The sequence below is a fragment of the Dendropsophus ebraccatus genome, chromosome 7 (assembly GCF_027789765.1).
Source record: "Dendropsophus ebraccatus isolate aDenEbr1 chromosome 7, aDenEbr1.pat, whole genome shotgun sequence".
Taxonomy (NCBI): Eukaryota; Metazoa; Chordata; class Amphibia; order Anura; family Hylidae; genus Dendropsophus; species Dendropsophus ebraccatus.
The window spans coordinates 110,088,552-110,114,659 of record NC_091460.1 but is presented as its reverse complement, the minus strand read 5'-3'; the positions used below and the strand labels follow the sequence as shown (position 1 = coordinate 110,114,659).

Genomic DNA, 26,108 nt, shown 5'->3' with positions numbered 1-26,108 from the left:
CTCAGATAGATAGATAGATAGATAGATAGATAGGAAATGGATATCTAGCAGCTCATCACATATCTTGGATTGTACATGTATGATCACAACCAGCTCACCCCTTTGAGGCTATGTTTACACTGTGTATGTTTCTGCACGTAGTTTTGAGGTTGATGCGTTCGCTTGAAAGTATACGATATACGGCCGCACAGTGCACACTACATATGAGCTTACGGCCGGATCGTATACGGTGCCGTGAAAAATTAACAAGACCATTGTTTGAGGATGGAAATGTTGAAACTCACGGCCGTGGATTTCCATGCGGTCCCGTACGGAGTACTTATTTCAGCCAAATTTAACTTGATTTTTCGATCCAAAAGGTTCTGTGAGTTTTATTGGGCTGGGCGAAGATTTCCAAGTAAATGACCTGCTTCAGATCGCTTCGAATCAAGCTAGGGAAGCATAACTCTACTACGGGCGTATGTTCTCGGTTCGTACGCATCTGGCGCATGTCGATTTTTCCCACGCCCATAGTTTCAGCCGCACATGTACGCCGGCGTACGAAATGCGTCCGGACTCATACGCAGTGGGAACATAGCCTTAATGTCTAAAAACATATTACCTATACCACTATTATTTTTAGGCAAAGATAATCTGGTTAAAAGGGTTCTCCAGAATTAAGAAAAAAAACATAGTTGCTTTCTTCCAAAACAGCGCCACCCCTGCTCTTAGGTTGTGTGTGGTATCACAGCTTGGCACTATTCACTTCACAAACTGAGGACAAGAGTGGTGCTGTCTGTGGAAGAAGGCAGCTATATTTTTCTAATCTTAAGCACTTTACATTTTTCTGTGGTTCTATATGTGAAATGTACAGAAGCTTCTTACACTGCTCTTTATCCTTATCCACTATGAGTAATGTAGAAGAATATTCCCTTTATTATTCAGAAAGCCTTGTCACCTGCTGAGGTTCCCTATGGGTAAGGTTGGTTGGGGGCCCACTCAGACTCACTCGCCCCCCCTAGGCTGAACCCCTAGCTACGCCCCTGCTCCAGCCCCAAGGCCCCTGCACTCTCTTCTCTCCTGCCTGTCCCTGACATGTGACATCAGCAGCAGCATTTAGAAGATAAAAGGAGAGAAATGAGTGTAGGCGCCGCAGGACTGGAGATAGGAGCTTTGGGGGAAGGTAGCTGGGCTGAGTGTGTGTGAGGCTGGCTTTGAAAGGGAAAGAGCATTTCTGAAGAGATCCGACACTTTCAGCGGCCACTGACAGATCTGCTGACAGTGTCAGATAAATTCAGGGACGTCACCCCCCCCCCCCTCAGTGTCTCACTGTGAGTGAAAGAGAGGACATGTAATATCTTTAAGTGGAGAGCGTCGGCAGCGGAGGAGCGCAGGCCCTCTCCTTCACTCACAGTGAGACACTGAGCAAGGCTGGAGCGCTCAGTGTGAGCGGGGCCTTTGTCAGTGAGCGTGGCCCCCTTCAGTGTGTGACAGCGGCGTCTGGCAGCAGTTGCAGTCCCGATTAGCTCTGTTCCTGCCGGAGCGGGACCCCCCCCAACTGGCCAGCAGTGAGGCACCCTGTGGTTGGTTGCAACCGGTATAAAGGAAGACCCTCTTCCCCCAAACTCTACACTACAGGTATACATTAGGACCCTCCTCATCCAAACTCTACACTACAGGCATACAGGAGGACCCTCTTCCCCCAAACTCTACACTACAGGTATACAGGAGGACCCTCCTCACCCAAACTCTACACTACAGGTATATGACAATAAATGACAATAAACAGGTCCCAAGGCCAATCATTGCAGGTGGCAGCATCTGGATTCTGCATGTTTTTCACATGGACAATTGTAGGCAGTAGTCTGTTGACTCAATGGTCAGGACCGTGCTTGTGCATTTTTGTGCTTGTTGTTGGCAAATTTTGCAACAACCCTCCTCAGCAACAGCCTTGCCAGGATAGATATGTTCTGCAACTCCCACCCCTCAAGAAATCATGTCCCTATGTACTGTATACATGGATTTATCTATTTATCTAGTAACAGACCAATATTTCCCTATATGGTGACTGTATTAAACTACATACCAGCTGTACACAGGCTCTGCAGACCAAGTGATCATAGTGTAGATACATCCAGTTACTACAGGTGTCATTTTCTTCCACTGTAGTTGCTCTCTTGCTTCTTGATTTGACCAAGACTGCATGGCAATTTTTTTCCAGCCATGACTAGTCTCTATACCTACAAACCTCCCATCTATAGTTCCCTAAACACTAAAAATGCCCAATACAATATTGCTCTGTCTGATAGATCAAGCGATGAGCAGTAAATGCTTGTTCATCAGCTAATTGCACCTTTTAAGCAGGTGTTAATTAAATTAAAGGGGTACTCCAGATAAATTGTTACCAAATAAACTGGTGTCAGAAAGTAAGAACTGGAAAGATTGTGTTTTATTTTTTAATAGAAGTACTGTAATTTACAAATCTGAAGATATAATTTTTTTTCCTCCTGAGTTCCCCTTTAAAGGGGCAAATAGAGGGTCCAGCAAACGTTTGTACTGCTCTGTACCTGTTACTTTCACATGCTACAATCATCAGTTTGAAATTACTGTGGATAGCAGAGCACTATCATAACCTATAAGTGTTTCATGAAATTAAAAGTGTACCTGTGAGTAAAAAGGGTTAAAAAACATCTCTTGTTTTCAAGTGAACTGGTGTCAGAAAGTTGTATAGATTTGTAATATACATGTATTTTAAAATCTCCAGTCTTCCAGTACTTATTAGCAGCTGTATGCCCTGCAGGAAGTGGTGTATTCTTTCCAGTCTGACACAGTGCTCTCTACTGCCACCTCTGTTCCAGACAAGAACTGTCCAGAGCAGGAGAAGTTTTCTACTACTTTCTAGGGATTTGCTACTGCTCTGGACAGTTCCTGACATAGACAGAGGTGGCAGCAGAGAGCACTATGTCAGTCTGAAAAGAATACACCACTTCCTGCAGGACATACAGCAGCTGATAAGTACTGGAAGACTTGAGATTTTTAAATAGAAGTAATTTACAAATCTGTATAACTTTTTTGCCACCAGTTGGTTTTAGAGAAATGTGGTACATAGGTATTGCTTAAGGTACAGCATTAGCTCAAACTACACAGCAGCATCAGTATATCTACCTTATTACCTAATCTACCATTGACGTCACGGCTTTAGAAATATTCTGCTTCCTAATGGCAGATTAACCCCTTCCTATATACATGATAAGTGAATGTTCTTGGGGCATGAATGAGAGTATGGTGAGTACAATAAATCTTCTATACATCATCCCTGCTGAAAGCAATGCCTTCCTCTCTTGTCTGCTGTCTTTTCAAGCTCTTGCTTTTCAGAATAAATAGAGTCACATGAAAACTCTGGTGTAAAATCCACTATAATAGGAGTCGGTGCCTGAGGGATTCATTGAGGATCTGCAGCTAGAGCCAGGCCTCATCCAGCGCAGGTCTTTACTAGTGCCTGCATTCTCCTCGCTATACCAGATGCTGCGACTGCATGCAGCAAGCTGTGAGCTGGATTCCTGGCAGGGAGTGGGGCTTCTGGGATTCTCTGCAGCCTGACACATCCAGCTTCCAGCCAGAGTTTACAGCAAGCTGTGCTGAGCCATAGAGGAAGTAGAGGCTACAGGAAGGCTGGTTAGTAATGGAAGGATGCCTTCTCATGACTTTTTGCAGAGGTTATGATGTATTGATGTCTGATATTTGAACGTCACACGTCTTTTGCTCCATGTTTATATGATCAGATAGATTTATACAGGATGTGTCAATGCTGGAGAGCAGATGCGTCTGCTTGTGCACAGTTTCCATACATGACTTACTAGTAGAGTAACTGTTGCTATTGAGTTCACTGTTATTTCTGACTCAGTGACTTCTAGTATATTCTTTAATGTTATTATGTCACGTTCTTGACGTGAATGGCGTTCACAAAGTGTGGGGGGGGAATGAGCTGGGTAGCCGGTAATTCATCTTGTTCACTAATGTATATTGAGCACGTCACATGCTACATTGACATTCTATTCTGGCTTAGTAAGATTTAGGATGACATATAGCAATGTCGTCAGAATCTGATCAACCAATTTTTTTATGAAAACAAGAAAAGGATCCAAAATACATAGAGGTGCAAATGTTTCCATTATAGTTTTCGCCTGTTTTGTTACACTCGTGGCTATTACTAAGGGGGCATTCACACATTTTGTGCACGGTCTGTAAATACAGAGCCCCCGGCATGTATTATTATGTCAGTACTAAAGATGAGCGAACCGGGTTCGGGTTCGAGTCGATCCGAACCCGAACGTTCGGTATTTGATTAGCGGGGGCTGCTGAACTTGGATAAAGCTCTAAGGTTGTCTGGAAAACATGGATACAGCCAATGACTATATCCATGATTTCCACATAGCCTTAGGGCTTTATCCAAGTTCAGCAGCCACCGCTAATCAAATACCGAACGTTCAGGTTCGGATCGACTCGAGCATGCTCGAGGTTCGCTCATCTCTAGTCAGTACAGTAGCGTGAATATTTAAACAGTTTTGGTGCTTCTGGTATCATAATGATACATGATGCCAGGAGTTTTCCATTCTGGTCCGTAGCACATTTACTGTGCATGGACTGTAATCACAAACGTCTGAATGCCCCTATGGCCATGTTCACATGGAGTAAGGACAGAGGCTGTTGTTCGTCATGGCCGTGTCAAAAAACGGCTGCTGTCTTACATATTCACCTGGCCGATACTACACAAACACAAGAAGCAACAGGAATGGCAATAAATGGGGGTGGGGTGATAGTTTAAAGTGACTGTACCACCAGGCCCAGGCTGAAGCACTGGAGGCGGCCGACTCACCCTTAGTGGGAAGAAACTCCAGCCCCTCCATGACGTGACTCCATTAGAATCAATGGTACCCTATCATAGAGGGGCTAGGGTTTCCTCCCACTAAGGGTGGGTCGGCCCGCCTCCAGTGCTTCAGCCTGGGCCTGTTGGTACAGTCACTTTAAGTTGTATGTGTGCACAATGCAAAAAAAAAAAAATTAGAGTGTCTTTATATGACATAAATACACTGATCATTACATTAGGAACAATAGGTTCCTTTCTGGTTGACCGGATTGTGGTATGAGGACCAAGGGTTCTAGCACATGCCAGGAAAACTCTCCTCCTGACCATGACACTGCTTGGCCTGGTGAACTCCAGAGGTGCACTCATGGGACATGGCTTCATGATATGGACCAGGCTATCCATATAGTTGAGCAGAAAATGGGACTCCTTACTGCAGACCACCCTTCCGCTGTGTCGGATGTCCACTGACATCTTTTATTGACACAAATGAGGTGATGTATGTGATGACACGAGGCAACAGGGACGCCTTTCACAGACTTTGGCTATTGAACCCCAGTCAAGACAAGATATACTGCACACTGAGAGTTGATGCGGCTAGCACATTGTATTTCATTATTGTCGGTCACTAGATGTCGGGTACCTAACTCTGTAAATACATTGCATGTTATATCTTGTGCTGATTCTAAGATGTATTTATGTTTTTCAGACCCTGTGTAAAGGCTTATAAAGCTGTACAATGTGCAGTCAACGCTATACAACCACACATTGCCATGAACCTCTGTTTAAAGACTATTCCTTGAGCATGGTGAGAAGTAAAATATGATTAGGATCTGGGGAGTCAAGTTTTGGGTCTCGTGCTTAATCATAGCATTCATCTTCCTCTTGGTGACACTCCAGGTAAGTAAAAACATTTATTATGCAGAGTATCACTACAAGTAATAAAGGCAAAGATCAGCCGAAGAAACGATTATTGACTGATCATTGTCTTTCAATGTGTTAAAAAATCATCGCCCGCTGATCTCACATCACTACGCGTAATATTTATATACGGCCGGCAGCTGATGAATGTGTAAAGAAAATAAATAAACTATACATTCCTGTCCACGCTCCCTGGTGTTCTTCTAACTTCTGCCCGCAGCCACTGCTGGAACTTCTGCGCCGGTCTCTGAAGTGACAGGTTGCTCATCCAATCACTGGCCACGGTGTTGTCCTGTTTCAGTCAGTGACAGTGAGTGGTCTGTCACTGCAGAAAAAGGTATAGCAGCTTCCGTGGTGGCTCCTGGCAGCGGGAAAAAGTTAGGTCGACAGCAACCTGAAGAGGTAAGCAAAACAGCAAAAAATGTTTATTTTCCATGTACAGCAAGAGCTGCACTGAGCTAACACTATATATACAGTCCTTGCTGCACGATTATCAAGTTGTGTAATAAGCTCAGTAAGTGAGCACCGATCTAGCAGAGACTTAGCCTGTGATGTTTTAGAGATGCCTTTTGCTGTTATACCTTTTAATTTTGTTGTGGTCAAATATATTTGGTGTCTCTTTAATAATGATTATTCTTTCCTCAAAAGTGTTACATGCAGACCAGTGCTCTAAATAAGTGTTATCCTTAGATCACTACTGTAATGCACTCCACTAGTAATCCAGTATAGTGTATAACAGTCTGTCAGCAGCCTGTCAGTGTTATGCTGACAGGCAATGTACCTGGCACGCTGCAGACACAGGCATCCATGGCAGCTCTGTCATTGAGACCCATGAGCTTCGGAGACCTCACCATCCGGATGCCGATAGGTCAGTATGCAGCCGCAAATTCTTTGTGTCATGGTCACAATCTGACCATGGCATGTAAAGGGTTATTTTATCAGGAACAGAGGTTTCTCCATTCCTGATAGATACAGTGGGGGCCTGGCTGTCAGTAACTTCTGCGATCCCTGCACGGGAAAAAGCATATTGGCAATTATTAAGAGGTTAAATGGTATTTCACTCAAACATAAATTTTAATATGTTTCTGCCCAAGGTAAGACTAAAAGTTTACTCCATTATTATTATCTATTCAGTCTCCTTCTCCCAGGTCTCAGCTGCTGCTTTCTGCTGAAAACACAAAAATCTGTGTGTGAGCTTTTTTCTCTGTCTCCCCTTCCTCCCCCTCCCTTCTGAGATGGCTGACGTAAACAGAGACAGAGAGAAAAGCTCATGCGATGCCCTGGCCCCTGGGGGCCACTTCCGCAGTGCTGGTGTTATGAGCGGGCAATGACCGGGGCAGCTGCAGGGTGTATACTTGTCACGGTATAGGCCTGAGGGCAGCACAGCTGTAGGGCCGGTCTGAGGAATCTGCGGGTGATGATGGGCATGCGATTCTTCGCTGCACTTAGTCAGGGCACCAGTTAGTGGACACCAATGCCAGGGTTCAGTAACAGCGGTTTTATTATAGATGAAGTAACTAGTAGCAACAGTTCTGTCCGGATGCAACCGGGTATATAGCAGGCTTTGACGAATAAAGCAGGAGTGGTGCTGCATAGGCTGTGAGAATACGTGCCGGATGATGGGAGTAGGAGTATGAGAGGAATAGCGTTGCTGGGTGGATTAGCTTGAGAATAATACTTGCTGTGAATCCTTGCAGCGATGAGGAGAGATAACGGAATGACACCCAGATGAGAGAGAAGAATCCGGTCACTTGAGCAGGCAGATACAGCCGAAGACTTGAATACAGCAGAGCACTCGATCCACAACTCCTCTGAGGCAGGAGAGGGACGACACACATCCTCCTTGCTTGGAAGCAGGGGGAAGACTAACTTGTTAGGAGGAAGTGGGAGGTCACATGGTTGCTCCTGGCCAGAACTAGTCGGCCATTGGAGGAACCATGGTTACAGGTCACGTGATCAACAGCCTTGCATACCACTGTACACTGTAATAATACACAGGAATACATGACAATACACATGAAAATGCACATTACCAGAGAATACTAGGGGAAAACCAGCAGCAGTTGCAGTGCAAACACTTACCAGAACAGGCATTGACACAGCAATAGAAATGGCCATAATAGGAGTAGTAGTCTGCATGTTCTGGGACACTGCATACCTCCCTAGCAAATTTGAGCCGACCTCAGCGAATCTAGAAGGCAGCAAACATGAAGAGACTGGACAATCAAACAACAGGAATGAATGATGAGAGTGAGTGTGATGAGGTGTGTGTTTCCCACGCCCAAGGCACAGGTGAGAAGAGAGAGAATGAGAAACCCTAGTGGCAGGACTTCACCTAGGGGTGCCTAACGTACTCTGGCGACCAGGTAGCTAGTGCGTGAACCATCTGACGTGTAAGCCAGGACAACTTAACTGCTGGCGGGTGACCCTCCATATTCCAGCCAGTTAGACAGTAGGTTTTCTGTTAAATGTGTTACCCTACTGGAGGAGAACGTGAAGACCTGTGTACTACCTTGGCGTGTCTGAGTAGTGTCTTGGATACCTGGAAGAGAAAAGAGCAAAATAATAAAAGCAAACATACATGGGGGCCCCTTACATACCGGTCAATCATACAACACAATTACTCAATAGGCCAAACACACGAAAGGGTATCCAAGGTGCAATATGTATGGACCAGTGTGAATATTAGGTAAGACTATGTGTGATAACTACTGTGTTGGGACAAGACGGAGGTGAAGAGACACTGGAAACAAAAGGAAGGGAAACACAAGGGACAACAAATACTGCGAGGTCTTGAGGAGAACTGGCTCACATGACTCTGAATGAAAATCTGAGAAAAATCTGCATACGAACTGGCTCAACTAAATCTTTCCAGCTATAGATATGATAATAATACACAATAATGAGACTGGATGAGAAAATACACTCCTACATAAACTGGACTTTCTCTGAGGTATATGTAAACTGACTTCTCTTACTCAGAGGAGGAGCTATCTGACTGGAAAATATACTGTTTTACAAAAGAGGCGCTCTACTCTGAGGCAATCTAAATAACCTTGTACTTACTCAGAGGAGGAAATACAAAGACTTTGATAACACTGGAATGCAATAGTAGAAAAAGTGCAATAATACCCTGTGTGGAACACACAATCACAGGAAAGTGCATTAGGAAGGAATGGGTTAAGTGTCTCTGTGAGGTAGAGTCTCTTTTAGGCAATTAGACATCGTCCATGTAAAAGGCTCTGGGACAGGCACTAGAGAACCTTTTGTTACTGTAAGTGTCCATCAGCTCATGGCTGGTTAGTACAGGGAACTTGGTCAGGAGGACCAGGCACGAACCTTGAACGTTGCATACACTAGAATGGTGAAACAGCACACACAAAAAAAAAACACAGTCATAGAACTCAGCCCTTGGGAGGACATTTAACAGAAATGTCCTGGAGGATCCCAAGTGGCACCCCTCTTTTTCTCCCAGGGATAATACCGGGAGGAAGCCGGAGCAGGAGCATCATCTGCTGCGGTGGTGACCACGAGGCTAGGGGTCACGGTGGTCACAGGAGAGACAGTAGGGGCCACGTGGTAGGTGGTGGTAGTGGAGGAGACAGCAGCTTTAGCCACGGCAGGGGAAGGAGCGGTGCTAGCAGCCGAAGTAGATGGGCCCGGAGCAGGGGGCGCGGCGACAAGTGAGCCCAGGGGCTTGAAATCAGGCCAGTCCTCGTCCCATTGCTCTGATGGAGAAGGCAGGAAGGGCCGTTGCACCGCATGTTTTGGCCTGGTGATAGCGGCTGCCCAGGGGCTGGTGAAACAGGAGGCCTTCGGCTTTTTCCCTTTACTAGGGCCGGGTAACGGGGTGTCCGGAGGTCCGGTACTCACTATTTCGTCCCGTTCCGGCGAAGTCGATCCTCCGGTGGAGAAGGCCAAGTCGGACTCGCTGGAACGGCCGGTCTCCGGGGAAGGACTGGTGCCGGATGATGGTCCCCCGTCCGGGTCAGCGCAGAGTGGAGTGGAAGCCCGGGTGTAACCTATGTCGTCCGACGCAACGGAGCCCCAGCTGGAGTCGCTGTCCGGAGGTAGCGGAGTTAGGAGACAGGCAGGATCTACCTCCGCTAGGCTTGTAGGCCATTCAGGCACAACGGGAGCAGCAGCAGCGAAGATGCACTCCTCAGGGGTCGCCATCTTGTCTCGCTGGAACTTGTAGCAGGAAGGGGAGGAGCGCCAGGCTGGAGGATCAGGCTCCAAAGTCTGCCCAGCAACAATGACGTCAGTGGAAGCGGCCGGCCAATCAGGAGAGACACAGTCATTATCAATGGCGCCAAACAATTCCCGCTTCTCGGCCGCATGGCAGTTAACCCCCTCGTCACCGGGGGATGGCGCAGGTAGAAATAACAGCAAGAAGCGGCCATTTTGTGTACAGTCCCAGCCGTGCAGCGACTCAGTTATCAGAACTCCCATGGCAATTTTAGCACAGTCTCTGGAGACGATATTAAACTGTAGATCTGGTACACCGCGTGGCGGGTATATCCTGTTCGTGACGCCAAATGCGATGCCCTGGCCCCTGGGGGCCACTTCCGCAGTGCTGGTGTTATGAGCGGGCAATGACCGGGGCAGCTGCAGGGTGTATACTTGTCACGGTATAGGCCTGAGGGCAGCACAGCTGTAGGGCCGGTCTGAGGAATCTGCGGGTGATGATGGGCATGCGATTCTTCGCTGCACTTAGTCAGGGCACCAGTTAGTGGACACCAATGCCAGGGTTCAGTAACAGCGGTTTTATTATAGATGAAGTAACTAGTAGCAACAGTTCTGTCCGGATGCAACCGGGTATATAGCAGGCTTTGACGAATAAAGCAGGAGTGGTGCTGCATAGGCTGTGAGAATACGTGCCGGATGATGGGAGTAGGAGTATGAGAGGAATAGCGTTGCTGGGTGGATTAGCTTGAGAATAATACTTGCTGTGAATCCTTGCAGCGATGAGGAGAGATAACGGAATGACACCCAGATGAGAGAGAAGAATCCGGTCACTTGAGCAGGCAGATACAGCCGAAGACTTGAATACAGCAGAGCACTCGATCCACAACTCCTCTGAGGCAGGAGAGGGACGACACACATCCTCCTTGCTTGGAAGCAGGGGGAAGACTAACTTGTTAGGAGGAAGTGGGAGGTCACATGGTTGCTCCTGGCCAGAACTAGTCGGCCATTGGAGGAACCATGGTTACAGGTCACGTGATCAACAGCCTTGCATACCACTGTACACTGTAATAATACACAGGAATACATGACAATACACATGAAAATGCACATTACCAGAGAATACTAGGGGAAAACCAGCAGCAGTTGCAGTGCAAACACTTACCAGAACAGGCATTGACACAGCAATAGAAATGGCCATAATAGGAGTAGTAGTCTGCATGTTCTGGGACACTGCACTCACACACAGATTTTTGTGTTTTCAGCAAAAAGCAGCAGCTGAGAACTGGGGGAAGGAGAGTGAATAGATAATAACAAGTATGGAAGGGATTGTTTGTCCCATCATGGGCAGAAACATATATCAAAAGTTATGTTTGAGTGGAATACCCCTTTAATAACAGACTCCGCATCTGTAATGTAAACAGAACCGAACCAATATGGGAAAAAAACAAATGTATCACTAGCTGTGAATGAAAGTATGTAAAATATTCATAATTCCATTTACCATTTTCCACAGGTGGTGGTTGAACTAAGTAATTTTGAAAAGCAGAAAGTAAGCTCTCTTGTACCAGATGCTAACAAAGAGAAACAGTCCAGTCAGTTACTGAAGGGGTTACATGGATCCATCTTCTACAGGAAATTAGAACATGGAGTGGGCAGGTATCCCATCATGCTCTGGTGGTCGCCACTGACTGGTGAGAATGGAAGGCTGGGTCAGTGTGGAGGAGAGACATGCTTTTTCACTATAAACAGAACATACCTTCAGAATCCCATGACTAAGGCTATTCTCTTTTATGGTATGATTATTTTTTATAACACATTTACATATGATGTAAGCATTGTCTTCAGGGCAGATTTTAAACATCTGGATGTTAACAAGAATCTTTCTATTCACTGAGAGCAAGCAGAGATCTTGAAGTAGTGAGTTAAAGAGGTATTCCGATATTAGTTAAAAAAAAATTCTGCAAATAAATAGCATTGCTAGTCATAGGTGACATCACTCAGGGGGTGAGACAAGATAAAGCCACGCCTCATGAGACAGCAGAGGATGGATGCATTGTCTCAGGAGGGAGTAGATGTGAAATTGCTGAGACAACACCACATTGTAAATAAAATGACTATGCAAATTCCTGTCAGGGTTTATTCAAGAAAAATTATGCTGAAGCCAGTACAATATATGGCAACACTTTATTAATAAGTTATATATCTTACAGCATTTTTCAATTTAACCCCTTCACGTCAGCCTTACGGCTATATACACTCCTGCTGCTGTTGCCCCGTACAGTAGGGATGTATATAAAGTTGCCTGACATGAAGAGGGTTTAATGTGTGAGAGGCCGCATCAGTGTGATCAGCCCCACACACATTAGTGTCCCAGGATTCGGGATAATTACAGGCAGCTGCGCCCACACAGCTGCCTGTCATTAACCCGTTAAGTACCACAATCTATAGCGATCACTGTGTTTAGGGGGGCCAATGACAAATCTACCTGTCCTATTAAAATATTACAATATTGTTCCCGCAAGATGAACAGCATAAACAAAAAGAGAAAAAAAATTGCCAGTTTTTTTTTTTTAATTATTATTATGTATCAGAAAAATAATAAAAAGCGATCAGAAATTTCCATTTACACAAATGTTACCAATAAAAACTATAGATCATTGCACAAGAAAATGAGCCGCCAACCAGCCCTGTAGGTGGAAATGTAAAAGTGTTATGGCTCTGCTTTGGCGAGGAGAAGAGCGCTGCTTTATTATGACCTGGAAATCCGTGCATCACTGACCTTTGGTGATGTAGGGGGTTAAACACAGTTTTCTTATATCATACTAGTATTAATCATGCCTCTCATCTAGAATGACTTATTTTTAGCTTTGCTTTCTGTTGTCCTTCTGTTGCCAAGACTTCTTTCAGGCATGCGGCACCCAACTTTCTTCACGATTATCTAAAAAGATGTCTTGTAAAACTGGAATACCCCTCTTACATTATAAGTAATTCTTGTCCTGTATGTGTTATTACTGTATTTTTTAGAAATGAGGGCGCATCAAAATACTTGAATGAGTTGAGTAATGTTCAAGTTTTCAATTCGAGTAATTCAAATCAAGCCCAATTGAAATCATTGTCTCATCGCCTCCCAATGTTTTAAATGAGGCTCGTTACTTGAATCAAACATGAGTTTTTTTTCAACGTAACGAGAATTCAAGTATTATGTCTGTGCTCTGTTGGTGGGGAGCAGGGAAAGTATACTTACTGGAGCAATCTTCTGTCTTTACTATTACTGCTCAGCCAATCAGTGGACGAGGCAGGACACAGATAAAACTGCTGATTGGCTGAGCAGAGTCTGCCCAGCCAATTAGCAGCTGGAGTACCATTGATTGTCTAATCTGTGATAGTGAAGACAGACAGAAGACCGCTCCGGTAAGTATACTTTCCCAGCTCCTCTCCCCCCATGTGGTTAAAAGTGTCATAATCGGAACTTCCGTATCGGCGAAGAGATCCTCTGCTAATCCAGAGGATTGGGTCTCCATGGATAAGGATACGCAGCTAGTTGATAATGCATTATTGTCTGATTGCATCTCCATATCCATGGAGACTCAGCCTTCTGGGTTAGCAGAGGATCTCTCTGCTGATTAGGAAGGTCCAATTGTGACAGGTACATTTTAAAGGGGTTCTCCAGCGGGGGGGCTATTTTGGGATCTGGCCGGGGAGGAGGTGGCTGAGAAAAAAGACATCCACTCACCTCTCCGGATCCAGCGGCGGGTCCCGTATTGCGGCGCTCCAGTCCCCGGTTCCCGGCCGCTTCCTGGTGTCTGGTGCGGGCCCGAGACGTGACGTCTCAAGTCCGCTCAGCCAGTCAGTGACAGAGGCGGGATCCATTTCAAGTCCGCTCAGCCAGTCAGTGACAGAGGCGGGATCTAAAACGTCACGTCTTGAGCCCAGTCAGACACCAGGAAGCGGCCGTGAACCGGGGACCGGAGTGCCGCGATACGTGACTCGGCGCTGGATCTGGGGAGGTGAGTGGACATCTTTTCTCTCAGCCACCTCCTCCCCGGTCAGATCCAAAAATAGCCCCCCCCCCGCTGGAGTACCCCTTTAAGTCTGGGGAAATGCATTATGTTCAGCAGCCTTTCTACAAGCAGCACCCAAGCAGCATGCAGTACTCGCTCCAGTATCCAGTACCTTCAAATAGCCCGATACTCGAGCGAATACTATACTCGATAGAGCATGCTCGCTCATGCCCACTGTATTTATTAGTAGTATTGTTTATTAGTGGATTTGATTTTTTAAGAAAATGTATAATTATATTTTTACCTTTTCAGGCACAGACTTCAACACAGACAGCTTACCGCTGCCAAGGAAGCCATATCATGAATGGGCTTTGTTTCACGAGGAATCTCCGAAGAACAACTATAAACTCTTCCATGCACCAACCATCACTGTGTTTAACCACACTGCTACATTTAGTCGACATTCCCACCTGCCATTGACAAGCCAATATTTGGAAGATCTCCAGACCCTTACATCCCTTGAGTACTTTGTGTCTGTACAAAAAAAGAATGTTTTGAGAAAGAAACTTGCTCCTGTAGTGTACGTCCAGTCGGACTGTGATCCTCCATCAGATCGGGACACTTACGTGCAAGAACTTATGAAGTATATCCCTGTAGACTCCTATGGAGAATGCTTGCATAACCGAGACTTGCCTCCGCAAGTCAATAACCCATCTTTTATGGACGACACCCAGTTCTATCACATACTGGCTCAGTATAAGTTTATCCTTGCCTTTGAAAATGCAGTTTGTGAGGATTACATAACTGAGAAACTGTGGAGGCCATTGAAGCTGGGATGTGTTCCCATATATTATGGTGCCAGTAACATTGAAGACTGGCTCCCCAGCAATAAAAGTGTGATCATTGTAAGCAAATATGCTCATCCTCGAGAACTTGCACAATACATCAATCGACTGGACAGAAATGACACTCTCTATATGGAGTATTTAGAGTGGAAAGTACAAGGATATATAAGCAACAATCACCTGATCCATGCCATCAAAGATAGAACATGGGGTGTGCAAGATGTAACACAGGACAATTACATTGATGCCTTTGAGTGCATGGTATGTAAGAGAGTGTGGGACAACATAAGGCTGCAGCGCAAGGTAAGGCTGAATGCACACTTTGTTTTCAGAGTCTAACATATGCATGAGGAACTTACCTAGCCAAATGAATTCATGACGGAGGATAAAAGGACACATTTTGGTGGCTTGGATAAATGTAGTTCCCGTACCATTACTAATGGAAATGGCTTCCCTATTCACTGCAGCTCATGTACGGAGTTCTAGTTTCTACCATTAGATCTGGGGTGTTTTTATTATAGTTATATCAATTCTAGAGATGAGCGCAACTGGAACATGCCGATCGATGGAATTTAGCTGCCCCGATGTGGCTATAGCCAGGTACTCCCGGACTCCATAGGGCGCCATTCAACTTCCTCAGCAATTAGTATTCAATTGCCAGGTCAGACATCTCAACTGGGGGGGGAGGGGTCTGAAAATAAACTGTTGAACTGTTTATTCCCACAGAAATTCTCATTTCCCTATCTTTTTTTCAGTTTTTTTTATTTTGATATTTACTTAGGGCAACGGCTAGGCACCCTCTTAGTGGTATACCATGTGCCTGTTACTGTGTCTTTGTAAGTGAGACAATTACAAGATATTTTACGATCCAGATCCAGGGAGGGAATCCTGGGTTTTTAGTCTTTTCATATAGTAAGGGGACATTCACACATTTCATTATTCAGTCCATGCACAGACGATGTGCTGCGGACTGGAATTCCGAACTCCTGGAATCACCATTTATTATGATGTCTGGGGCTCTGAAACGGTTTAAAGGGGTTATCCAGCGCTACAAAAACATGGCCACTTTCTTCCAGAGACACCACCACTCTTGTTTCCAGTTCAGGTGTGGTTTGCAATTAAGCTCCATTCCCTTTAATTCAACTGAGTAATGCTGGGTTTACACGGAATGATTATCGTTCGAATTTGCACGATAACGATCGAATTCGAACGATAATCGTACGTGTAAACGCAGCGAACGATCGAACGATAAGCAAGAAATCATTCATTTTGATCTTTTATCTTATTTTATCTTTTGTTCTTAAATCGTCGTTCGTCATTCGCTAAAAATTCGCCGATCGTTCCAGTCTTCGTGCGAAAGTCCGTCTGCCCGCCGCCCGCAGCCCGGCCCCCCGCTCGTCCGCAGCCCCTGCGCCGACTTGATCGCCACCCCCATCGCTCCGATCGCCGCCCCGATCGCCACCCCCGCCGCTGCTCCGATTGCCCCCGCCACAAGCATACGTTACCTGCTCTGCGTAGCAGGTCTTCGAGATCCCCGGCTCCCCTCTTCAGTGCATTGATTGGCTGTAGAGGTGAGCCGGGAATTTCAAACGGCTCCTCTTCAGCCAATCAGTGCTGCCGTGCATTGATTGGCTGAAGAGGTGAGCCTGGAATTTCAAATGGCTCCTCTTTAGCCTATCAGTGCTCCTCTTCTGCACTGATGGGCTGAACAGGAGCCGTTTGAAATTCCCGCCTCCCCTCTTCAGCCAATCAATGCACGGCAGCACTGATTGGCTGAAGAGGAGCCGTTTGAAATTCCCGGCTCACCTCTACAGCCAATCAATGCACTGAAGAGGGGAGCCGGGGATTTCGAAGACCTGCTACGCGGAGCAGGTAACATATGCTTGTGGCGGGGGCGATCGGAGCGGTGGGGGTGGGGGGGCGATCGGAGCGGTGGGGGTGGGGGGGGCGATCGGAGCGGTGGGGGTGGGGGGGGGCGATCGGAGCGGGGGCGATGGGGGGCAGCGATCGGAAGAGCGGCGGCGGCGGGGGTGGCGATCGGAGCGGCGGCGGTGGCGATCGGGGTAGCGCACGGGGCTGCGGTTGACCATGGGGCCGGGCTGCGGATGAGCGGGGGGCCGGGCTGCGGGCGCGCGATCATAAACGATCGCAAAACGATTTTTTCATACGATATATCGTACCGTGTAAACGCTGATCGTTATGAAAAAAAATCGTTACTCTGACATCGTTAATCGTACGATCGGGCCAATTATCGTTTCGTGTAAACCCAGCATTAGGGTCCATTTACACAAAAAAAAAATTTCTGACAGATTATCTGCCAAAGATTTGAAGCCAAAGCCAGGAACAGACTATAAACAGAGATCAGGTCATAAAGGAAAGCCTGAGATTTCTCCTCCATTCCGGGCTTTGGCTTCAAATCTTTGGCCACTTTTTTCCAGAGACAGCACCACTCTTGTCTCAAGTTTGCGTGGGGTTTGCCACTTTGTTACATTGAAGTGAATGGAGCCTAATTGCAAACCGCACCTGAACTGGAGACAAGAGTCATGTTGTCTCTGGAATAAAGTGGCCATGTTTTTGTAGCTCTGGATAAACCCTTTAAGTCTTCAAGCTGTGTCAGTACACAGGAAGATTTAAACAGTTTCAGAGCTCCTGGCATCATAATGAATGATAGTACCAAGCTCCATTTCGTAGCACATTCTCCAGGTAGTCATAAATCTGATTATGGTAGAAATCTGGAGTGTAACCAGTTCACTTTACAAAGAAGAGACATATTATTAACCCTTAGAGGACCCGGCCAATTTCAATTTTTGCATTTTCGTTTTTTTCCTCCTTGTGCTAAAAAGGCCACAGCACTTGCATTTTTTCACCTAGAAACTCACATGAGCCCTTATTTTTTGCTCCACTAATTGTACTTTGCAATGACAGGCTGAATTTTTTTTCATAAAGTAAACTGTGAAACCAGAAAAAAATACAGATACAGGTTTGTAATTTACTTCTGTTTAAAACTCTCAGGTCTTCCAGTACTTATCAGCTGCTGTATGTCCTGCGGGATGTGGTGTACTCTTTCCAGTCTGACACAGTGCTCTCTGCTGCCACCTCTGTCTGTAACAGGAACTGTCCAGATTAGTAGCAAATCCCTATAGAAATTCGTTCCTGCTCTAGACAGTTCCTGACATGGACAATGGTGGCAGCAGAGAGCACTGTGTCAGACTGGAAAGAATACACCACTTCCTGCAGGACATACAGCAGCTGATAAGTCATGGAAGACTGGAGATTTTAAAACAAAGGTAAACTACAAATCCGTATAACATTATGATGCCGGTTTCTTTAAAAGAAATAAAATTTCACCGGAGTTCTCCTTTAAACATATCTGTATCAAAGGCAAAATCAATTTCTCATTTGTGTAGGTGCCGTATGCACCAATCACGTCCATTTCCTATATACCTTATTGCCCGCTTTTATCTACATGCTTATAGCAATGTTGTCCGTATAATCCTTGTCAAAGATCATCCTGAGTTTTATTTAAGCTTGCAGCATCAGTGTCATTGCTCCTTACTCTCCTGCTCCTGTCCTGGCACTAATTCAGTTTTCTAAGCAAATGTCAAATGTGGAATCGCACTGATGTCATCTGTATAAGGGAACCTTCAGAGCTAATTTTCTTCAGCGTTTTTAACATTTTTAGTGTTTATTACATTTTGTAAATGCATTTCATACTTACAGCATGAAATTAAAGTATTTTAATGCTATTGACTTTAATGTAGCATCTGGCTGCAATGTGCGACTCTGATTCCAGCAATGTATTGCTGCTTTTCTTGCAGCAGAGCACGCTAGTCCTGCCAGTGAGGTTTATGTGTGCCGTAGTATGGAGTATTCACCAAATGCCGCAGCAGCGCTTGGCTTGGTCTGCAGTAGATACTGATTTAAAAAAAGAAAAGAAAAAAAGCTCTGCTGCATGAAGAGGAATCGTTGCTGAAATCAGGGCCTCTGTCTCTAGTTTATTTTTGCCCTTTGATAGGGCAGAATAAAATAGCACAATCTGAAAGTTATACAGATTTGGAAATTACTTCTATTTAAAAATCTCCAGTCTTCCAGTACTTGTCAGCTGCTGTATATCCTGCAGGAAGTGGTGTATTCTTTCCAGTCTGACACAGTGATCTCTGCTGCCACTTCTGTCTGTGTAAGGAACTGTCCAGAGCAGGAGAGGTGTTCTATGGGGATTTGTTACTGCTCTGGACACTGCTCTCTGCAGCCATCTCTTTTCGTGACAGGAACTGTCCAGAACAGTAGCTAATCCCCATAGAAAACCTCTCCTGCTCTGGATAGTACCTGACATGGACAGAGGTGGCAGCAGAGAGCACTGTGTCAGATTTTAAAAAAAAAATACACCGCTTCCTGCAGGACATACAGCAGCTGATAAGTACTGGATGACACATTTTTAAATAGAAGTAAATTACAAATCTGTGACTTTCTGACATCAGTTGATTTGAAAGGATTTTTTAATGTTAGCGTTTACTAATGGATACTTTGTTTTGCAGGGTTTTAAAACTAAGCAGTGGAGAGCTGATTCCAATCATCTGTCTTGTCCAGCCCCGAAACCGTTTATGTTCCTTCCTGAACGATCGTCTAAGACCGGTATGAGGGAACTATGGAGGCCCAGCTTTGAACAGTCTAAGAAAGAAGCTAAAGCACTCAGACTGCTTGTCAACAGGAACAGAAATTTTACTTCTCAAGAATTTTGGAATCTTGTTTTTAAAGATTAGACTTTGTGTAGTATGAAGACTTGAAATGGGAAGCGTTTTACTAAGTAATTGTAATTGTGTCTACAAAGATGCTGCTTAGGAAATCTGGATAATGATAACATATTGTCCTAAAGGGGTACTCCAGCTAAAAATGTTTTCTTTTAAATTATCTGGTGTCAGAAAGTTATATAGATTTGTAATTTGCATCTATTTAAAAATCTCCAGTCTTCCAGTACTTAGCAGCTGCTGTATGTCCTACAGGAAGTGGTGTATTTTTTCAAGTCTGACACTGCTCTCTGCTGCCATCTCTGTGCATGACAGGAACAGAGGAGTAGCATAGAAAACCATTCCTGTAACAGACAGAGGTGGCAGCAGGGAGCACTGTGTTAGGCTGGAAAGAATACACAACTTCCTGCAGGACATACAGCAGCTGATAAGTACTAGAAGACTGGAGATTTTTTTAAATAGAAGTAAATTACAAATCTGTATAACTTTCTAACAGCAGTAAATTTAAAAGAACCGGAATAGCCTTTTAAAATATTAAGCTAACTTGTGAGCGCAATGTAAGAATGCCAATTTCCTGTGCTTAGATATTGTTTATATGCACTGTGATTCCTTGTACTGCTCTGTGATCTTGGGATCCCTTATTAGAATGCTAATAACATATCATCTTCTAACATTATTAAAGGGTCTTCCCAGATTTTACCATCATGGACATTGGGTGCCCCGATCAGCTTCCCTGTCTGTAGAAGGTCTAATACTTATATATGGAGTCTGCCTGAGGCATGAGAAGAGCACATATAACACTGAGGCTGGTTACACGCAAGGCAGTTTTTTGTTTTTTTTTATCCTGTACTGCCACTGCAGTTTTTCTGCCAAAACCCAATGATTCAACAGGAAAGAGAAGTACAAGTCCACCCTTGATATTTTCCATCCCATATGAATCCACTTCTGGTTTTGGCACAAAAATTGCAGTGGTGGTTTAAAAACAACTGCCATGTGTGATTCCAGCCTGATTAATGCTATGCAGTCGCACAGCATTGACCACTATAAGCAATCTAATGATTGCATGTAATAGTCCCGTAGGGGGACTTAAAAAGTGAAAAAGCTCCTCCTCCAATAAATGTTTAAATCAACCTCTTGTCCATTTTATATATAAAACATGTTAAAATAAATAAACATATTTGTTATCATGCACAATTTTCTGATCTATTAAAACATATCAATATGGGGGCCGTAATCAGAAATTCCCATCTACACCAATATGGTACTAATAAAAACTTGAGATTGTGGCACAAAAAATGCCATATAGTAATGTAGGTGGAAAAACAAAAGTGCTATGGCTCTAAGAAGGCAAGGAGGAAAAACAAAATGCAAAAATAAAAATTGTCGTGGTCTTTAAAAGGGTTTCCAGGATTTTTCAATAAACTAGCATTGCATTGACTTCTCTGTCTGTTGTATGCTCTATGCACACTTTTATTTTTCATTTAGAGCGCTTATTGTGTTCTCAGGCTCAGTCACATGACAACTCCGCCCATGTTTTCTTTACTTTCTATGATGTCACGTTCCCAGTCTGTTTCCTGTTCCTGTCAGTGAGGGAACAGTGAGCCATCAGGTGGGTGGGGTTATGCATCCACATTTATTTAGCCACACCCCTGTAGGAGAAGCTAACTTCTGAGCTCAGTAGAAACTGTAGCAGTAAGGGCAGCATGGCATGGAGAGGACCAGTAGCTGATATCTATATTGTGGGGGGCACAGGGGTTAGCCATGTTGTGGGGGGCACCCAGGTTAGCCATGTTCTGAGAGGCACAGGGGTTAGCCATGTTGTGGAGGGCACAGAGGTTAGCCATGTTGTGGAGGGCACAGAGGTTAGCCAGGTTGTGGAGGGCACAGAGGTTAGCCATGTTGTGGGTGGCCCAGGGGTTAGCCATGTTGTGGAGAGCACAGAGGTTAGCCATATTGTGGAGGGCACAGAGGTTAGCCATATTGTGGGAGGCACAGAGGTTAGCCATGTTGTGGAGGGCACAGAGGTTAGCCATGTTGTGGGGAGGCACAGAGGTTAGCCATGTTGTGGGGAGGCACAGAGGTTAGCCATGTTGTGGGTGGCACAGGGGTTAGCCATGTTGTGGGGGGCACAGGGGTTAGCCATGTTGTGGGAGGCACAGAGGTTAGCCATGTTGTGGGTGGCACAGGGGTTAGCCATGTTGTTGAGGGCACAGGGGTTAGCCATGTTGTGGGGGGCACCGAGGTTAGCCATGTTGTGGGTGGCACAGAGGTTAGCCATGTTGTGGAGGGCACAGAGGTTAGCCATGTTGTGGGTGGCACAGGGGTTAGCCATGTTGTGGAGGGCACAGGGGTTAGCCATGTTGTGGAGGGCACAGGGGTTAGCCATGTTGTGGAGGGCACAGAGGTTAGCCATGTTGTGGGTGGCACAGAGGTTAGCCATGTTGTGGAGGGCACAGAGGTTAGCCATGTTGTGGAGGGCACAGAGGTTAGCCATGTTCTGAGAGGCACAGGGGTTAGCAATGTTTTGGGTGGCACAGGGGTTAGCCATATTGTGGAGGGCACAGAGGTTAGCCATATTGTGGGAGGCACAGAGGTTAGCCATGTTCTGAGAGGCACAGGGGTTAGCAATGTTGTGGGTGGCACAGGGGTTAGCCATGTTGTGGAGGGCACAGAGGTTAGCCATATTGTGGAGGGCACAGAGGTTAGCCATATTGTGGGAGGCACAGAGGTTAGCCATGTTGTGGAGGGCATAGAGGTTAGCCATGTTGTGGGGAGGCACAGAGGTTAGCCATGTTGTGGGTGGCACAGGGGTTAGCCATGTTGTGGAGGGCACAGAGGTTAGCCATGTTGTGGGTGGCACAGGGGTTAGCCATGTTGTGGAGGGCACAGAGGTTAGCCATGTCGTGGGTGGCACAGAGGTTAGCCATGTTGTGGGTGGCACAGGGGTTAGCCATGTTGTGGGTGGCACAGAGGTTAGCCATGTTGTGGGTGGCACAGAGGTTAGCCATGTTGTGGGTGGCACAGAGGTTAGCCATGTTGTAGATGGCACATAGATTAGCCATGTTGTGGGTGGCACAGAGGTTAGCCATGTTGTGGGTGGCACAGAGGTTAGCCATGTTGTAGATGGCACATAGATTAGCCATGTTGTGGGTGGCACAGAGGTTAGCCATGTTGTGGGTGGCACAGAGGTTAGCCATATTGTGGGTGGCACAGGGGTTAGCCATGTTGTGGGTGGCACAGAGATTAGCCATGTTGTGGGTGGCAGAGGGGTTAGCCATGTTGTAGATGGCACATAGATTAGCCATGTTGTGGGAGGCACAGAGGTTAGCCATGTTGTGGAGGGCACAGAGGTTAGCCATGTTGTGGGGAGGCACAGAGGTTAGCCATGTTGTGGGTGGCACAGGGGTTAGCCATGTTGTGGAGGGCACAGAGGTTAGCCATGTTGTGGGTGGCACAGGGGTTAGCCATGTTGTGGAGGGCACAGAGGTTAGCCATGTCGTGGGTGGCACAGAGGTTAGCCATGTTGTGGGTGGCACAGGGGTTAGCCATGTTGTGGGTGGCACAGAGGTTAGCCATGTTGTGGGTGGCACAGAGGTTAGCCATGTTGTGGGTGGCACAGAGGTTAGCCATGTTGTAGATGGCACATAGATTAGCCATGTTGTGGGTGGCACAGAGGTTAGCCATGTTGTGGGTGGCACAGAGGTTAGCCATGTTGTAGATGGCACATAGATTAGCCATGTTGTGGGTGGCACAGAGGTTAGCCATGTTGTGGGTGGCACAGAGGTTAGCCATATTGTGGGTGGCACAGGGGTTAGCCATGTTGTGGGTGGCACAGAGATTAGCCATGTTGTGGGTGGCAGAGGGGTTAGCCATGTTGTAGATGGCACATAGATTAGCCATGTTGTGGGGGGCACAGAGGTTAGCCATGTTGTGAACCTGCACCAGAATCCTGACTTATTGAAACCCCACACACCTGTAGGATGGCTACTATAGTGTACATGTAATCCAGGACTACAACTCTAAACATGTACATGTGCAGTGTCCCAGAACATGCAGACTACTGCTCCTATTATGGCCATTTCTATTTCTGTGTCAATGCCTGTTCTGGTAAGTGTTTGCACTGCAACTGCTGCTGGTTTTCCCTTAGTATTCTCTGGTATTGTGCATTTTCATGTGTATTGTCATGTATTCCTGTGTATTATTACAGTGTACAGTGGTATGCAAGGCTGTTGATCACGTGACCTGTAACCATGGTTCCTCCAATGGCCGACTAGTTCTGGCCAGGAGCAACCATGTGACCTCCCACTTCCTGCTGACAAGTGAGTCTTCCCCCTGCTTCCAAGCAAGGAGGTTGTGTGGTTCTATCCTCTCCCACAGAAGAGTGACTAAGTCTGCTGCTGTATTCAAGTCTTCGGCTGTATCTGCCTGCTCAAGTGACCGGATTCTTCTCTCTCATCTGGGTGTCATTCCGATATCTCTCCTCATCGCTGCAAGGATTCACAGCAAGTATTATTCTCAAGCTAATCCACCCAGCAACGCTATTTCTCTCATACTCCTACTCCCATCATCCGGCACGTATTCTCACAGCCTATGCAGCACCACTCCTGCCTTATTTGTCAAAGCCTGCTATATACCCGGTTGCATCCGGACAGAACTGTTGCTACTAGTTACCTTATCTATAATAAAACCGCTGTTACTGAACCCTGGCATTGGTGTCCACTAACTGGTGCCCCGACCAGGTGCAGCGAGGAATCGCATGCCCATCATCACCCGCAGATTCCACAGACCGGCCCTGCAGCTGTGCTGCCCTCAGGCCTATACCGTGACAAGTATACACCCTGCAGCTGCCCCGGTCATTGCCCGCTCATAACACCAGCACTGCGGAAGTGGCCCCCAGGGGCCAGGGCATCGCATTTGGCGTCACGAACAGGATCTACCCGCCACGCGGTGTACCAGATCAACAGTTTAATATCGTCTCCAGAGACTGTGCTAAAATTGCCATGGGAGTTCTGATAACTGAGTCGCTGCACGGCTGGGACTGTACACAAAATGGCCGCTTCTTGCTGTTATTTCTACCTGCGCCATCCCCCAGTGACGAGGGGGTTAACTGCCATGCGGCTGAGAAGCGGGAATTGCTTGGCGCCATTGATAATGACTGTGTCTCTCCTGATTGGCCGGCCGCTTCCACTGACGTCATTGTTGCTGGGCAGACTTTGGGGCCTGATCCTCCAGCCTGGCGCTCCTCCCCTTCCTGCTACAAGTTCCGGCCAGTGGAACGCAAGATGGCGGCCTATGAAGAGCACCTGCCTGCAGCCCCAGCGCTTGTGATGCCTACACTGCCTGAGAGTCTGCCTCTGCTCAATCCTGCGTGCCTGCTAATGCCGCTACCCTCCGACAGCGATATCAGTTGGGGCTCTACACCAGTCTCCAACGGTCCGGAGGAAGAGCCTGTCTCCATCGCCAGCGTCTCACCGGGATCTCGTTGCTCCAGCACTCCCGAGGTTGCCTTCTCCACAGGAGGATCGACCTCGCCAGAAAACGATGGATCCGTGAGTACCGGGGTTCCGGGCGCCCCTCTTCCTGCCTCTAGACAGGGGGATAACTCTAAGGCCACCTGCTACGCCAGTCCCTGGAGGCTCCCCGGGCCCGAGACACCATCCCTGCCTCAGTGGGTGTTTGGGGACGACCCGGTTATCAAGAAGTTGGCGGATGAGATCAAGCAGGCCCTAACCTTGCTACCTCCGGTGGCTAAAGCCCCCCTCACCATGGCTACTACGGTGACTCCCCCTACCACTGCCGTGGCTAAAGCTGCGACCACCACCACTACCTACCATGTGGCCCCTACTGTCTCTCCTGTGACCACCGTGACCCCTAGCCTCGTGGTCACCACCGCAGCAGATGAGGCTCCTGCTCCGGCTTCCTCCCGGTATTACCCCTGGGAGAAGAAGAGGGGTGCCACTTGGGGTCTTCCAGGACACCTCTATTAGGTGTTCTCTTCAAAGGCTGAGTTCTATGACTGTGTTTTTTTTGTGTGCTGTTTCACCATTTAGTTCCTGCAACGTTCAAGGTTCGTGCCTGGTCCTCCTGACCAAGTTCCCTGTACTAACCAGCCATGAGCTGATGGACACTTACAATAACAAAAGGTTCTCTAGTGCCTGTCCCAGAACCTTTTACATGGACGATGTCTAATTGCCTAAAAGAGACTCTACCTAACAGAGACACTTAACCCATTCCTTCCTAATCCACTTTCCTGTGATTGTGTGTTCCACACAGGGTATTATTGCACTTATTTCATTATTGCATTTTTTTTTCTACTATGGCATTTCAGTGTTATCAAAGTCTTTGTATTTCCTCCTCTGAGTAAGCAAAAGGTTACATAGATTGCCTCAGAGTAGAGCGCCTCTTTTGTAAAACAGTATATTTTTCCAGTGTCAAAGTCAGATAGCTCCTCCTCTGAGTAAGAGAAGTCAGTTTACATATATACCTCAGAGAAAGTCCAGTTTATGTAGGAGTGTATTTTCTCATCCAGTCTCATTATTGTCTATATTATCTCCATAGCTGGAAA

The 26,108-nt window shown here is 46.4% G+C and overlaps 1 protein-coding gene across 1 annotated transcript; it reads left to right on the top strand.

Annotated features, from left to right (window-relative positions):
* Nucleotides 1–3,582: 3,582 nt before the first annotated feature.
* On the top strand, nucleotides 3,583–19,793 carry FUT10 (fucosyltransferase 10). The gene is made up of 5 exons (XM_069976718.1): nucleotides 3,583–3,654; nucleotides 5,553–5,743; nucleotides 11,466–11,745; nucleotides 14,266–15,101; nucleotides 19,334–19,793. The coding sequence occupies exons 2-5, from the start codon at nucleotides 5,666–5,668 to the stop codon at nucleotides 19,556–19,558; spliced, it is 1,419 nt and encodes a 472-aa protein (XP_069832819.1). The 5' UTR covers nucleotides 3,583–3,654; nucleotides 5,553–5,665; the 3' UTR covers nucleotides 19,559–19,793.
* The last annotated feature ends 6,315 nt before the right edge of the window (nucleotides 19,794–26,108 follow it).